Source organism: Fukomys damarensis, unplaced genomic scaffold, assembly GCF_012274545.1.
Source record: "Fukomys damarensis isolate Sample0158 unplaced genomic scaffold, DMR_v1.0_HiC HiC_scaffold_28, whole genome shotgun sequence".
In the NCBI taxonomy this organism is placed as follows: Eukaryota; Metazoa; Chordata; class Mammalia; order Rodentia; family Bathyergidae; genus Fukomys; species Fukomys damarensis.
In genome coordinates, this window is record NW_022900940.1 from 37,609,483 (window position 1) to 37,624,080 (window position 14,598).

Here is a 14,598-nt window from a genome sequence, read left to right on the forward strand (position 1 = left end):
TCAAGTTGACTGTCACAACGGCTCACTGTCACACGGGGTTTTTGAGGTTGTGGCTGTAATCTAACAATTGTAAGATACAAATCTGTGTCAAATTCACGCCCACAGTTGCTAGCAAGGACTTTCACGTGGGACTCAGTGCGCTTTGGTGGTGTGTGAATGTTCTGGGTAAACGCTGGGATGGTAATGAAAGATTTGCAGGTCTGTGATTCTTTGTTCAGCTAAGTAAAGACATGTGTAAGGGATCTTTCTTTGAGTTGGAAAGTTAATTTCTAATGCACGCCCTTAGTCTTAGCACATCTTGTATTACATTCAAGAGTTCAAAATTTTCCGGTCAGCTGCAAACAAGCATTTTCCTCTCTAATTTAATCTATGGGTTTTATGGGAAAAGGATCTATACCTGTAAAATTTAAAATGATCATTCTGTTGTCTGCATTGTAATGAATTTTTTGGCTCACATACCTATGCCATCTTAATCATCACTTTTTTCTTAATTCTGGAATGTTTAATGAGAGTTTAATTCACAGCTCACGTTGAATCCCGGGATGTTTAAAGCTCAGTTGCATTTTGGCAAAATGTCATTTTGGGCATAAAGTTTTTTTGTAAGCAGAATCCAGAAATTTAGACTTGCTAATCATTGGTTGCTGGCTGTGTAGAGAACTTAATCAGTGTTTCCCATTCTAAAAGACACTTTTTCTTGCATAAGAAATTTCTCTTACTGCTCATCTGACTTACTGGTTACTAGTTCTGTTTGAAATAACTGAGAACCGCAGCCAGGGGTGGTGGCGCACGCCTGTGATCCCAGCGCTCGGGAGGCTGAGGCAGGAGGATCACTGTGAGTTTGAGAGCAGCTGTGCTACATAGTGAGTTCCAGGTCAGTCTCAATTACATAAGTGAGACCCTGTCTCAAACCGCCCCCCCCAAAAAAAAAGAAAAAGAAAAAAAAAGAACTGAGAACCAAATATGAAGTTTTCACCGAGATTAACCACAAAGCCTTATTTTTCTATTCTTTTGTCATTTAATGTTACAAAGCAAGTTTTTTCTTTCTTTCTTTCTTTTCTTTTTTTTTTTGTGGTACCAGGAATGGAACCCAGGACCTTGTGTTTTTGAGGCAGGTGTGGTGCCACCCTGGCCCTCGTCTTCCTTTCTTCCCTTCCTCCTCTTCCCCCCTTCCTTTCCTCCCTCCCTTCCTCTCTGTCTCCCCCCGCTCTGTCTCTCGAAAATGTCTTACCATCACATTACGGGCCTCACTAAATGAAAATACAAGTGCGATGGAATCTTGCCTTTTGGGTTTAGGAAGCTGGTCTCAGCCCATACTTTTGCAGGGGACACCTTTGTGTAATGTGCTCCGTGCTGATGAAGGCACAAGTGTGAGGCTCTCAGAGGCTGCTTTTCTTGGTCTCGCCCTTGGACCCGTCAGCAGTGGGCTCCTAAGTCCCTGAGCTGATCTCTCTTGGCCAGTTTCCTCATTTGTGCAGACCAGATATGTAATTCTCTTTTTAATCCAAAAATCTCTTCTGTACTGAGGACACATATTGGTTGCTCTGAGAGTGAATTACCTCTGGGTAGTAAGAGAGTATGCCTGACTGTTACATTTTTCTTACATTCCTGTGTTGTTTTCGATTGTCTTCAGTAATTTTTTTTTTTTTTTTTTGCTTTTTTGCAGTATTTGGGGTTGAACCAGACAGAAACTTTGTGCTGAACTACATCCCAACCCCATTTTATTTTGAGATGGGGGTCTTGCTAGTTTGCCTAGGCTGGGCTTGAACTTGAATCCTGTCTCAGCCTCCCAGAGTGCTGGAATTACAGACACATGCCATCACAGTCAGCCTTCAATGAACATTTTACTCATAAAAATGGGAAATTTACAGTACAGTTTTCAGGGGAAAGTGCAGCCAGTTCACTGAGCTTCTTAGAAAATGTCCCAGAATATTTCACCTCAAAGGAAAACAAAGGACCGGGGATTTAGCCCAGTGGTGCAGTCGCCTGCCATGTAAGCACAAGGTCTGAAGTTCGATCCCCAGTACCACCATCAGCAACAAAAAAAACCCTTGCAGGTTTGGAGCTTGGATGAAGTATAGATCCTTTGGAGCAGATAATGAAGAGGGTGTTCAAGTTGAATCATTGAGAAAGAAATGGAGGTACACTGACCTGAGAATTGAGTTGTTGTCTGCTGCCTGTCGCTGAAAGTCTTTACTGCAAGACAGCTAAATAAGCAAATGGTGCATTCCTGTAATCCTAGCATTTGGGAGGCTGAGGCAGGTGGATCTGCTGTGAGTTTGAGGCCTGCCTGGGCTACATCGTGAATTCAAGGCCAGTTTGAACTACACAGCAAGACCCTGTCTCAAAAACAACAACAACAACAACAACAACAACAACAACAAAAAACCCAGAAAAAGATGGCCAAACAGCTAACAACAGCTCATGGTTGTTCTCTGATCCCAGACCGATTCTCCCTAGAAGCTTCTGGCAGCCTTGGGGGAAACTTGCAGACTTCGAAGGTATTTAGCAATGTCCAGGAGTGTTGTAGCTGCTTGTGTGGTTAACGGCTGCGCTGACTGATGGCAGTGAGTAGTGCCCTCAGACAGAATCAGAGAACGGGGCGGTTTTGTTTATGGAGCAGTTGGGTCTTTTTGGATTTAGTTGGACTTGTGGGTGTCTTTGATGACACATGGTCTTCTGGACGAGTTTTGCCTTTGAGGGTGCTTGTTCATAGCCTTTTCCTTAAGTCACTGCCCTGCGGACCCACAGCTGTGTGCTCCTTGCCTGCTGCCGACCTTGCCCTCTAGGTTTCATCTGAAAACAAACAGTCCCACGTTATGTAGCAGTGATTTCTTCCAAATCATTTAATAAGTAAAAGTGGGTTTTTTGTTTTGTTTTAGTTTTGAGACGGGGTCTTGCCATCTAGTTTTGTCTGGCCTTGAACTCACTACTGCGTAGGTCTAGTTAGCCTTGCACTCACTGTGGATCCTCCTGCCTCTGCCTCCCAGAGTGCAGAGATTACAGGCTTGCACCACCTCACCTGGCTCGTATTTGGGCTTTGGAGGCACATGTCTTGAAATAGAGTGGATTTGGCTGCTTTAAACATGCTGTGCGTCATTTGATGAGATGAATTTAAAATTTTATTATTCTCATTCTCCCAACTCTGCAGACTGTACCACCTACCTGAATCCGGCGGGGAAGCACGTGATTGCTGATGCCCAGAACATCACCATCAGCCAGTATGCGTGCCACGACCAAGTGGCAGTCACCATTCTTTGGTCTCCAGGGGCCCTTGGTAAGTGATCAGAAATCAAGTCCAGCCAAAAAATAAAAGTTTAAAAGGTTAGAGCTGGGTGTGGTGGTGCACACCTGTAATCCCAGCACTCAGGAGGTTGAGGTGGGGAGTCATCAAGAGTTCAAGGTCAGCCTGAACTACATAGCGAGTCTCAAAAAAAAAAAAATTGTGTCCGCTGGGGGATGGACAGTGCCCAGTGGAAGGGTTCCGCACGTGGTGTCCTTCAGGCAGGCAGGACGTGTGAGAATGAGGCCGACGCTGAGTTGGCACAGATGTCACTGGCTAGGATGCGTCCTTGCTTTTAGTGATGATGGAAATGAAGACTAAAACACAAATTTACAGAAAGGAAGGCTTTAATTGGGAAGTCAGAGGGACGCTGGGAAGACTCCGACTTACGTGGCTGGAGGAAGCACACTGATGCAGCAGGCCAGCTTTCCAGTGTAAGGTGATGGGCCGGGGCCAGGGATCCGAGTCTCAGGGCTGGAGTCAGAGCTCTGGGACCCTTGTGGCTGAGGGGTGGTCCTGCCTCTGACTGTCTGCCCCAGTCCCGTGGGGTGCCACCTTTCCTGGAATCCAGGTGATCACAGAAGCAGGCTGGAGACTTCTGGGTGTGGCTGAGTGTCCCTGAAAATCCTTTGTCTTGGTGTCCTCAGCCTTGAAGGAGGATGAGATAGATGATCAACATACCCACATGCAAAGCTGAAAAGGTTTACAGCAGCAGAGGGCACAAAATGAGGGGCAAGATTTGTTCCACTTCATTACCTATTGGGCATCTGCAGGCCCAAATGAAATGTCACAGTTCATAGCAAAAATGACTTAAATCTCTGACTGTCCCAGAAAAGAACACAAATTGTGCTTTTAGTTAGCAGGGTATGACCCAGGATCCTTCTGCCTGTTTCCCCTCAGGCAGATGTGGTCCCTGACCGTCATCACAGACCCACCTTATACTTTGTACATGTTTGCTGGCTACACACACAACTTGAGCTCCGTGGCACAAAACTGTTTTCTCCTTGCTTTTATTTATTTGTTGTTTGTTGTTTATTTTCGATAGTGGGGATTGAACTCAGGACCTTGTACTTATGAGGCAGGCACGGTGCCACTGAGCTAAATCCCTGGCCCTTCCCTGCTATTATTGAGAAAGATGTGGGCTTGAAAAACAAAAGCATGCGAGTGCTAACTGGCACTAAGGTCTTGGGCTTTGTTACTGCATTAGTTAGAGGCAGGTGGGTGGCAGTACCAGGAAAGCCTGTGGCCCACCGAGGACGCCATGGCTTTAGCCTCAGCATTTGTGGTCACACAGACATGTCCACCCAGCATTGGCACATATTGCGATGTTTTTCAAAAAAATTCTTGTTTTTTTTTTTTTCCTTTTTATTGAGTTTATTGGTACAGTCTAGGTATACAATACAGTTACATTCATCATTGGGATTCTGTACCTTTACATAATAGGTCTTGATTCTCATTTTTTCCCCTTGTCCCTGCCCTCCCTTCACCCAAAATTCTTGGTTTTTTGAGAAACCATGAAATCAGTGAAATTTTCAAGTTGGCAACTAAAGCAAATACTAAATCGTGTGGGCCAAAAGAAAAAAGAAAGAAAAACAAAAACAGAAAGAAAGCAAACCTACATTATCTGGCCAGATTCAGGGTGGTTGAATAGTTTGTCCTGTGTTGATCCCCGGGGGGTGGGCGGGTGGACCACCCAAGTGTGAGACATGGGAAAGGACCACTGGTTGGGTTGGGCCAGGGTTTGAAGCTACAACTGACCTTTTTACTGGAGGCATGTAACCTTCTGGAGCCTCAGCTCCTACTCCTCAAGTACAGGTAAGAGCGGCCTTGTGGTCAGAGGCCTGGGCAGTAATGTCCAGCGCTTCCCCGCCAGAGGGAGGAGTCCTTATTGTCATCAGAACCTGGTCTCAGACGTGTCCCGTGACCTTGCCATTTCAGACAATTTCTACAACTTGGCCAGGGAGAAGTAAAATAAAGCCTGGATTTCTTAAGAGGAGCAGCATAAATCTCATGGGGAGACCGGATTGTGAGTGCTGGGAGAGGGAGGTGGGGCAGACCACAGCCAGGCCATACATACTTCAGAGTTTGAACACTATTGGGGGTTTCCAGAAGAGAACATTGCCTTAACATTTAACGATAAGAACATTCTCTGGATAAAGGGGAAGAGGTCACTCCACTAAGAAAGGCTTCAATGGTCGAGGGCTTGGTCCTGTGAATTTCAGGCTCCCTCACTGGAATGGAAGGAAAAGGTGTGAGGGGCAGGAGGTCTCAAGTGCAGAACAAAAGAGAGGGCGGCAGGCTTTTCCTGGAGGGTGATTTACGGCTGGGGACGGATGAACAGGTTCTGTCAGGTTCTAGCAAGGAAACTCTTTGGAAGGCAGGAAACTGTTTGGTTTACGGGCGAAATATCTGAAAGCCAGATATTTCCTGGATTCAAAATCCCTGGGCAAATTAGCTTCTTTAAACCTCAGTTTGTTCATCTGCAAGTGGGCATAATAAGTTCCTTCTCCCTGTGGTTGTTAGGATGCATTCATTGTTTCAGTGATGGGAAAGAAAGCACATAATAAAAGAAAGCAAATTCCTTCAGGGGGATTACTCTATAAAGCTACCACTCATCATATTACTGCATACAAGGTGTTAATAATAGTAGGATTAACGTGTGTCTGTGATGGAGGAATTACATTTGCTCCCCAGCCCCAGATTTGGAATAGTACTATTTTGTTTGTTTATATTTGCTTTTTGAGACAAAGGGTTGCTATATATATAGCAAGCTATAGCTCAGGCTGGCCTTGAACTCACAGGGGTCCTCCTGCCTCAGCCTCCTGAGTGCTGGAATTACATGTGTGCACCACCATACCAGACAGAATAGTAATTTTTAAGCCGGTGTCTTTTCCTTTATTTGTGGTACAGGGGGTTGCGCCCAGGGGCTTATGCTCACAAAGCACCCCTGGGCTATATTCCCAACCTCAGGCTGACCTTTGAAAAATAAGGACTACAACCACTTTTCCCACTCTAGCTGGTTGGTTTTTAAGTAATTATGAGCTGCCTGGCTATTAATCACATTAGTGAGCAGGCCTTAGCTAAACCACAGTGCTGGGAACATTGTGTAAGGTAAATCTTTGTATAAATACTAAGGATTTGTTTTTCAAAATTGCTGTTTTCTTAAAGCTCAAGAAGCAAGTGCCTTTGAGACCTACTACATAGTTGTTGGTTCACACACCTTGTTTCTTGTCCTCACATCTGGATTCGCTGGCTGTCACCCTCAGCTTTGTGGGTGAAATACAGCACGGCAGAGTGAGTTCCTGTGTGCACTGTAGTATTCGGAGCCCTTAAAATATGAGGCTGTAATTGTGGTCCTCTGTCCTGCCCACCATGAAATATGTGCTCTTCATCAAGTAATTGCAGGATTCGTTCGAGAGCCTATTTGAAAAAGACAAAGATTGCTCTGGCCTTTGCCATCAATAATTTTCCCACCTGGTTAATTGCATCCTGTGTAATTATTTTTGCCTGGGGAGGGGAAGGCTTGAAAATGTCTCCTTGCCTGGTGTTGAGAAAGAATGTGAAATCGATACGTCGCCAATTGAGGCCAGGTTTGGGGATCTCCAGCTGCAGTTGGACCACTCCAGTCTCCGTGGATACAGAGCGGTGCTGGCTCCTGTGGCCGCCAGGGCTTAATCCTTTTGAAAGCATGTAGTGGGACGTGCAGCGGGGGAGCTCAGATGGCAGGAAGCTGGGCTGGTGCCTTTCAGTGGCACCGTGGGTATCTGGGTACTGAGGGCTGCGTGAAGAGCCCACACTGGGCAGCTCTCGAGTGTCCGCCTTTCAGGCACGATGACAGCATAAACCGCTTTGTAAATCCCTTCAGCATTCGTCTAAGCCACTTAATCTCAAATCTAGGAACCCCCTTGGGTGTAGGCGCATACTTTGTTGGGAATTTTGTCCATTGCTCTTTGTAACATGCCAGAAGTTACAGAGCTCAAACCTAAAACAGAAACATGGTTTAGGGGCGTTTCTTAGTCAACACTAGGAATTATCCTCAGTTGAGCGCACCTTGTACAATGACCTAGAAATGGTAAATTCTCCTGGCACATTTTTATGAGCAATGCTGATTGGGTCTTCTGAACCCTAAGGCCACCGGGGCAGTGGGTGTTTGTGAACTGGCTGGGTGGATTACAGGTTCATTATATTAGTAATGGTGGGCCAGGAAAAATCACCTGCTCTGACCCAGAGGAGTGCAGGGTGTGCGCTTTTCCTCTCTGTGGACACAGATATCCTGGGCAGAGACGTGTAAGAAGTCCTTTACCTCCGATGTGTGGGTGGAGAGGACGGTAATCTCGGAGAGGAAGGAAAGCGCACTCAGAAGAAATTAGGTCTACTTTTCATAAAAGCATTCTGCTGTGCTTAGGCATTGAATTCCTAAAAGGATTTCGGGTAATACTGGAGGAGCTGAAGTCGGAGGGAAGACAGTGCCAACAACTGATTTTAAAGGATCCAAAGCAGCTCAACAGTAGCTTCAAAGGAACTGTAAGTCACACTTGGGGAATGCGCCCCTTAAGACAGGCCATTGTTCCGGGGGTCTAAATGGTCTATTGAAGTCTGAAATTAAAGAAGGGGGTTGGCGGGATCCACCTGTCGTGTCCCCGCCCCAGGTGGGTGAGGATGGGAGACCCTGGTGGTAAACACGCCTCTCGGGTTACCGGCCAGCAGCCATTGCAGAGGTGTCTGCCCCGGAGGCTGACGTGGGCCGCTCTCCTCCCTCCGGCTCTGAGGCTGTGCTAGTGAGCTGTGGCTTCCTTGCCAGAGAAGAGTTTCTCTGTTCCCTCTCTTCAGAGTTCAGGGCTGAACCCGGACGTGATGCAGTAAAGATCATCTTTGTGCCTCCCAGTTCTGAAGTCGAGGCCCGAGTGACATGCGGGTTGGCAGGGCAGGTCTTGTGTGGAGGTGGAAGGGTTAGGGTAATTTCTCCTTGATGGCACACGTGATTTTGTTCCTTTTTAGGGAATGGAATCTCAGCCTTTCCTGAATATGAAATTTGAGACGGATTACTTTGTAAAGATTGTCCCTTTCCCTTCCATTAAAAACGAGAGCAATTACCACCCGTTCTTCTTCAGAACCCGGGGTGAGTATGGTCTTTCCTGAAGATACCGCAGAAGCGTACCGAGGAGCATGCCAGAAAGCTGGTGTGGTGGCCTGTGATCCAGAGGCTGAGGCTACATTGTGAGTTCGAGGCCGACCTGAACTGCGTGGTGTGAAAGCCCCCACCCGCCAGCATGCCAGGTGCTGCTATGAAACATAGTAGGGTAACGAGGAAAGAATCAGAAAAGCACTTTTTTTTGTTTGTTTGTTTTTTTGTTTTTGAGACAGGGTCTCACTATATAGTTGAGACTGACCTGGAACTCACTATGTAGCCCACACTGGTCTTGAACTCACAGTGATCCTCCTGCCTCAGCCTCCGGAGTGCTGGGATTACAGGCATGTGCCACCACGCCCGGCTCAGAAAAGCAAATTAAGATTAGGCTTTGTTAACTGGAGACAAACCAGAGACACCCAGTTTGTTCTAGGACAGACCTAGTAATTGATTTTTTTTCAAGCATACTCTGACCTCATTGAAACATCCAGCTGTCAGAACAGTGATTTTGTAGGCTGGGATGTAGCTCAGTGGTAGGACACTTGCCTCATGTGTGCAGGGCCATGGCTTCAATCCCTAGCACCCACTCTGTGATTTTTTTTTTTTTTTAAACTCTGCAGTAAGGAGAAGGGGTCAGGATTAGATTAAGATAACTAATATCCCTGAGAGTACCTCTTCATAGAAAGTTTTTATTTTAACAGTAATGCATCAGGCTCTGTTCTAAATGATTTCCAAATAACAGTACAATTTTATCTTTGTAACAACCCTATAAGGAAACCATACATACTTAATAGATGTGTAGTAACACAGAGGGTAAAGGACTTGCCTAGAGCTGGGATTTGAGCCGCAGAAATACAGCTGTGTCTGGAGGCTGAGGCTGGAGGATCACCAAAGATTCAAGGCGATCCTGAATTACATAATGAGACCCTGCCCTATCTCAAAACAAACAAATACCAACAAAAAAGAAAGCCAGCCAGCTGTGGAGTCCACACCCTCAGCCATGGGCCGTGCTGGGTCCCAGTTCCTCACCTTTCCCTGTCCTCACCCGCTTCTCTCTTTTACAGCACTGGGAGGGACTGAGCTATAGCCTTTTAAAAACAATTGGAGAGAGGGACTGTTACTTGAGCTGGGCTTGCACTTGGCAGTGCTCCTCAGCTCCCTAGAGCACTGGCGGTCTAGGAGTGCACCACCGTGCTCAGCTCCTCTGGAATTCTCACTGTGGCAGTTTTATGGCAGCAGTTAGTTTATAACAGTTTCTCCCTGTCCCTCTCTCTGTCCCTCCCTCTTCCTAGGACTCAAACCCAGGTCTCACTCATGATAGGCAAGTGGTCTGCTACTGAGCTGCCTCCCCCTACCTGGCCTTATTCCCTCCCTCTGTTCCTCCCTGACTTCCCTTCTCCCTTCTCTTTCTGTGGTGCTGGGGCCTTCACACTAAGCTACATTTTCAGCCCTTTTAAAATGACTTTAGAGACAGAGGCTCTCTAAGTTGCCCAGGTGAGACTTGACCTGGTGCTCCTCCTGCGTCCCCTTGCCACGATTACAGATGTGCGCAGTGGTGCCTGGCTTTGTTTTCTGAATTTAAAAATGATTCCATGGGGCAGAGACCATGCACATATCTGCCTTATGCATAATTAGAAAGTGGATTCAAAGAATGTGTTCATTATCTAAATAAAAGCTAGTATAATTTAAGATTATTTTTCCCAGCGGAATTAATGTGTCTGTCTAGAGGTGAGGCAGAGGCAGGGGTGTGTCCGAAATGCAGGTATTTATCAGCACATCAGGACACTGTGACTTCCATGCTACTCTCCCTTTTCTTGGTATTACACGGATAGCTCTGGGAGACTCCCTAGGTCGGCAGCATGGTGTGCTGGCCTTTGTTGTTTGGCTTCCGTCCCATTTCTTAGCTGCTGGCTCTGATGCCTGGTTTTCAGCCTTGACCCTTCTACTTGGTAGATGCCAACCTGCCAGTTTTGGAGTCTATCAAAATAATTTTAAATTAGAGCGCTGGTGCAGGTTAAAATAACTCCTCAACTGTTACAAGGCCTGCTCTAACGTTCTCTGGTGCCTCAACACCTCCAGTAGCGCAGGGGAGGGCACTGTTTCTATCCATAGCTTGAAACAGCCTCTGTGTGACAGAGTAGGAACAGCATGCCGCTGTCATTGCCTGTGTAATGTGTGACAAGCTTTAAAATTGGTGATTTTATATGGTTTCCGTTTATGTGGCATAAGAGTGAACTACATTAATGTATGTTGTGCTGTGTAAATTCTCATCAGACACAATTGTAGTAGATCATGTCGAGCTGATTTATTTTGTACCCTTTCCAGTAGAACCAGGCACAGTATATTTATATTTCATTGAACTGTTCGATAAGGAAAATGTCGAGCTGTCCTCAAACTAAAAATATTTATCTTTCTTAATAGCCTGTGACCTGTTGTTACAGCCAGACAACCTGGCCTGTAAACCCTGTAAGTATGGCTGTCCCTGTGTGTCGAGTCGCCAGTGTGTCCCCGAGTGTCGGGGGACCTGTGCATGCTCACTGCAGTTTTCCCCTCAGTCTGGAAGCCTCGGAGCCTGAACATCACCCAGCACGGCTTGGACGTGCAGGTGTCCTTCGACCACGCACCACACAACTTTGGCTTCCGTTTCTTCTGTCTTCACTACAAGCTCAAGCATGAAGGACCCTTCAAGCGAAAGACCTGTAAGCAGGTGAGCTGCTAGCAGCGGCATGTTTTCACGTGGCTTCTGGGCGTTTGGGTTTGGTAACACAGTGTGAGCATTAGACATCGTTGCCTCTCGGCAGTTAGTGGATGTTCTAGGTTGTTTAGCACTGGTTATGTCTTGGACCATCTTGGTGTTGTTCCTCATTCCCTACTTAACCACAACCTTGCTGTTGAGTGGTAAAATAGCCTGGAAATCAAAAGAACTAGTACTTCTAGATTGTCCTTCTGTATTTCAAAGATTCATTAGGTATTCATGCGTGACAGGCATTAAACTTTCTCTTCCTTGAATCCTGACCACTCCATGAAATGGAAACTGCTATTATCCCCCTTCCAGGGGGAACTAGAGTCTCAGAAGGTCACCTTCCTTGCTCAAGGTCACATAGCTAGTAAGGAACCCAAATGTAAGAGTTAAGCCACTAGCAATCCGGTGGCCATTGGTTACCCAGATGGCAGGGTTAAGCAGAAACTCAGTACCAAGATCTTAAACGGAAGGTGATCAGAAGAGTGGGACGTATTTCCTGGAAGCCGGAGCATCGAGAGAAATGTTTGATGGAGGCAGCAAAACCCAGTACCTTCTCACACATGCTCTTGTACACACTTGGTTCTTCTGTAATTCTGGTCTCTTGCTGGCTCTCACTTTTATTGACCTTCTGGCCGAGTTAAAATTATGACAAATAAAATACATACGGAGACCAGTAATGTCTTCCCCTCACTTTCCTAAGTAAAGAGTGCTCTAAGAAGTTTGTCTTCGAATGAGGTATTCATTGCTGAGGGTGCAGCAGCCAAGGACCTGGGGTCTCGGACCTTCTTTCTGTGAAGGTGAAGCTCAGATCCCATGTGGCAGGTGACACACAGTAGCTTTCTGATCGAATCACTGTTTTTGGTACTGGGGATCGAACTCAGGATCTTACACTTGCAAGGCAGGTGCGATGCCACTGAGCTAAATCCCCAGCCACCAAATCACATTTTTTGAAAACGTGACCAAGACTGATACCAAGCTTTCTTTAGCTCTGAGGGAGACGAAGGTCCCTGATGACTTTTTCCAAGAAGTGAGTTTTTAAAGTGTTGTTTGCTTCTTTACAGGAACAAAATACAGAGACAACCAGCTGCCTCCTTCAAAATATATCTCCAGGAGATTATATAATTGAGGTATTTACAATTTCAGAAAACTCTATTAATTCTGCAGTACATAGTTCACCTGCAGTTCTGTCTGTAACACTGGTATTTCAACAAGATGTGCGCAGTTATGTTTTGCCATGGTTCTTACCATTTAAAAAATGTTTACACATAATTCTTTGGTCTTTTCATTAAATAATTCAAATAAAATTTTTTATCCAACCACACAATCCACAAAACCGTGGTTTAAAAATTTCTGTATATTCTTCTTTTATACTACAAAGACATATTTAAAAATTTTTACCCTTAAGGCTGGGGATTTAGCCCAGTGGTACACTGCCTGCCTTACAAGCATGAGGTCCTGAGTTCAATCCGTGGGACTAGAAAAGAAATATTTTACCTTTAAAAAGTTTTGGTTTCACCTGGGGTTGTAGCCCTTGCCTCGTGTGCATGAGGCCTTGTGTTTGAGACCCAGCACTGCCCCCCCAGCATAGCAAAACATTAAAAGGATAGGCGCGATTTAATTCTCAAATATAAGGTAGTAAGTGTGAGAGCGTAAAGGAGTCTAAAGCGCTCTGCTCACTATGTACATGTGCATTTCTCTAGGGTTTCTGTTACTGTTCCTCTGTAGACACCACTTCACGGAACATGTAAATGATATTTCTTGTCTCTTTTCCAATATCAAATTTGTACTATAAAAATCAGGGTAAAAGTGAATGAGCCATATGTCCGCAGCCCGCGCTATTCAGAGACTGTGAGTATGTCTTAACATTTTAGTAGAAATGCCCAGATCTTGCCATTCCTTGCTAGCAGTGTGTGGTTTGGGCAGACACACCTTACATACAGCACCCCTTAAAGCGTTCATGGAGCAAAAATCAGTGGTAGGGTGTGACTTCAGTTAGAAATTGTTCCAGTGTGAGCTTGACTAGCTGAATTCTTCAGTGAATAAACAGGCTTTTGATTCATGAAAGGAAACGTAATGAAGATTAGGATTTTGAATCTGTAAAGAGAAGATGCCTGGTCTCAGCCTGGCAGATGACTTCAGGTCCAGCAGCTCTGTCCTCAGCCACTGTCCCCACTTATACCACCACCGTCACGCTACCGCCCACTGGTGAAAATGCGTGTGGACGTCGCCATCTCTTTCCATGTAACTGACAGACACGGTCTGTTGCGGTGCTGTCATTTAAAAGATTTTAACACAGCCTTGTCTATTTATTTTGCAGCTGGTAGATGACACTAACACAACAAGAAAGGTGGTGCATTATGCCTTGAAACCAGGTGAGAATTACTTTGTGTGAAGATTTGGCTCTGGACTAGTGGAGACTAAGGTATCTCTTTGTGTATGGCTTACAAAAACAAAATAAAACGCAGCTCCTCCCTCTTAAACTATGTTCCGTCCAACTCTGAATTTCCTTCTCCCTTCATGTTGCTGCCTGGAAGATCAAAGCCAGTATGGTGTCTGTCACTGGGACTGAATAAATAAGTCAATTGTCCTGGAGAAAAGTGGTGGGAGGAGAGGTTTCCTTAGGCAAAATTCTCTTTCAAAGGTATTTTCTGTCTCAGCTATCTCTGACTGCTGTATTATTTGCTACAACCCTTTAAAAAGGAACCATTGAATTCTTTCATAATCACCACACCAGCATTAGAGAAAGGTGGTTTGGGGGGGCTCCCAGAACCTGTCAGTTGGCTTATGTTTAAAAAGAAAAAAGATTACTTCTCTTTGAACTTGTTACGCTGCTTAAGTTTAAAGCTTTCCCTTTGCAATTTCCCAGTGCATTCCCCGTGGGCTGGGCCCATCAGAGCTGTGGCCATAACTGTGCCGCTGGTTGTCATATCAGCATTTGCGACGCTCTTCACTGTGATGTGCCGCAGGAAGCAACAAGGTATCTCTTTGTGTGCTGTGTCCCCCCAGGGGAGGCCCGGGCTGGTGCCGACAGAGAGGGCAGTGGGGAGCACCTGGCTCCTCCAGGTGGACACCTGAGAACCCTCGGAGCGTCCCGTCCTGTCAGCACCTTGCCTATGATAGCTCCCCAAATAAAAACATCTGACTTTAGGTCCCAGGAGCCACCAGAAGGATAGGTGCTATTTAATTCTCAAATGTAAGGTAATAAGTGAGGGCATAAAGGAGTCTAAAGCACGACAAGGGATATATATATATAGGAAGGGGCTGGTACCTGAGTCGGGCATCATGTGAGACCCTCTGGGACTTGGAAGTGATCCATATCTTCCCAAGTTGGAGCTACACAGATGTACCCTTATAGAAAAATTTGTAGGAGGGGGGACAGGGATTTAGCTCAGTGGTGCCCACCTGCCTTGCAAGCGCAAGGTCCGGAGTTCGATCCCCAGTACAAAA

General features: G+C 45.8%; 1 protein-coding gene across 1 annotated transcript in view; it reads left to right on the forward strand.

The window, feature by feature from the left end:
• The window catches only part of Il17rd (interleukin 17 receptor D), a 73,256-nt gene that overhangs the window by 49,430 nt on the left and 9,228 nt on the right, over window positions 1-14,598 (forward strand). Inside the window, exons 3-10 of the mRNA XM_033757002.1 lie at window positions 3,149-3,274; window positions 7,686-7,804; window positions 8,279-8,399; window positions 10,830-10,874; window positions 10,964-11,115; window positions 12,213-12,278; window positions 13,469-13,523; window positions 14,018-14,128. Coding sequence (XP_033612893.1) covers window positions 8,282-8,399; window positions 10,830-10,874; window positions 10,964-11,115; window positions 12,213-12,278; window positions 13,469-13,523; window positions 14,018-14,128 — 547 coding nt within the window. The 5' untranslated portion in view covers window positions 3,149-3,274; window positions 7,686-7,804; window positions 8,279-8,281. The remainder of the gene's footprint in view (window positions 1-3,148; window positions 3,275-7,685; window positions 7,805-8,278; window positions 8,400-10,829; window positions 10,875-10,963; window positions 11,116-12,212; window positions 12,279-13,468; window positions 13,524-14,017; window positions 14,129-14,598) is intronic.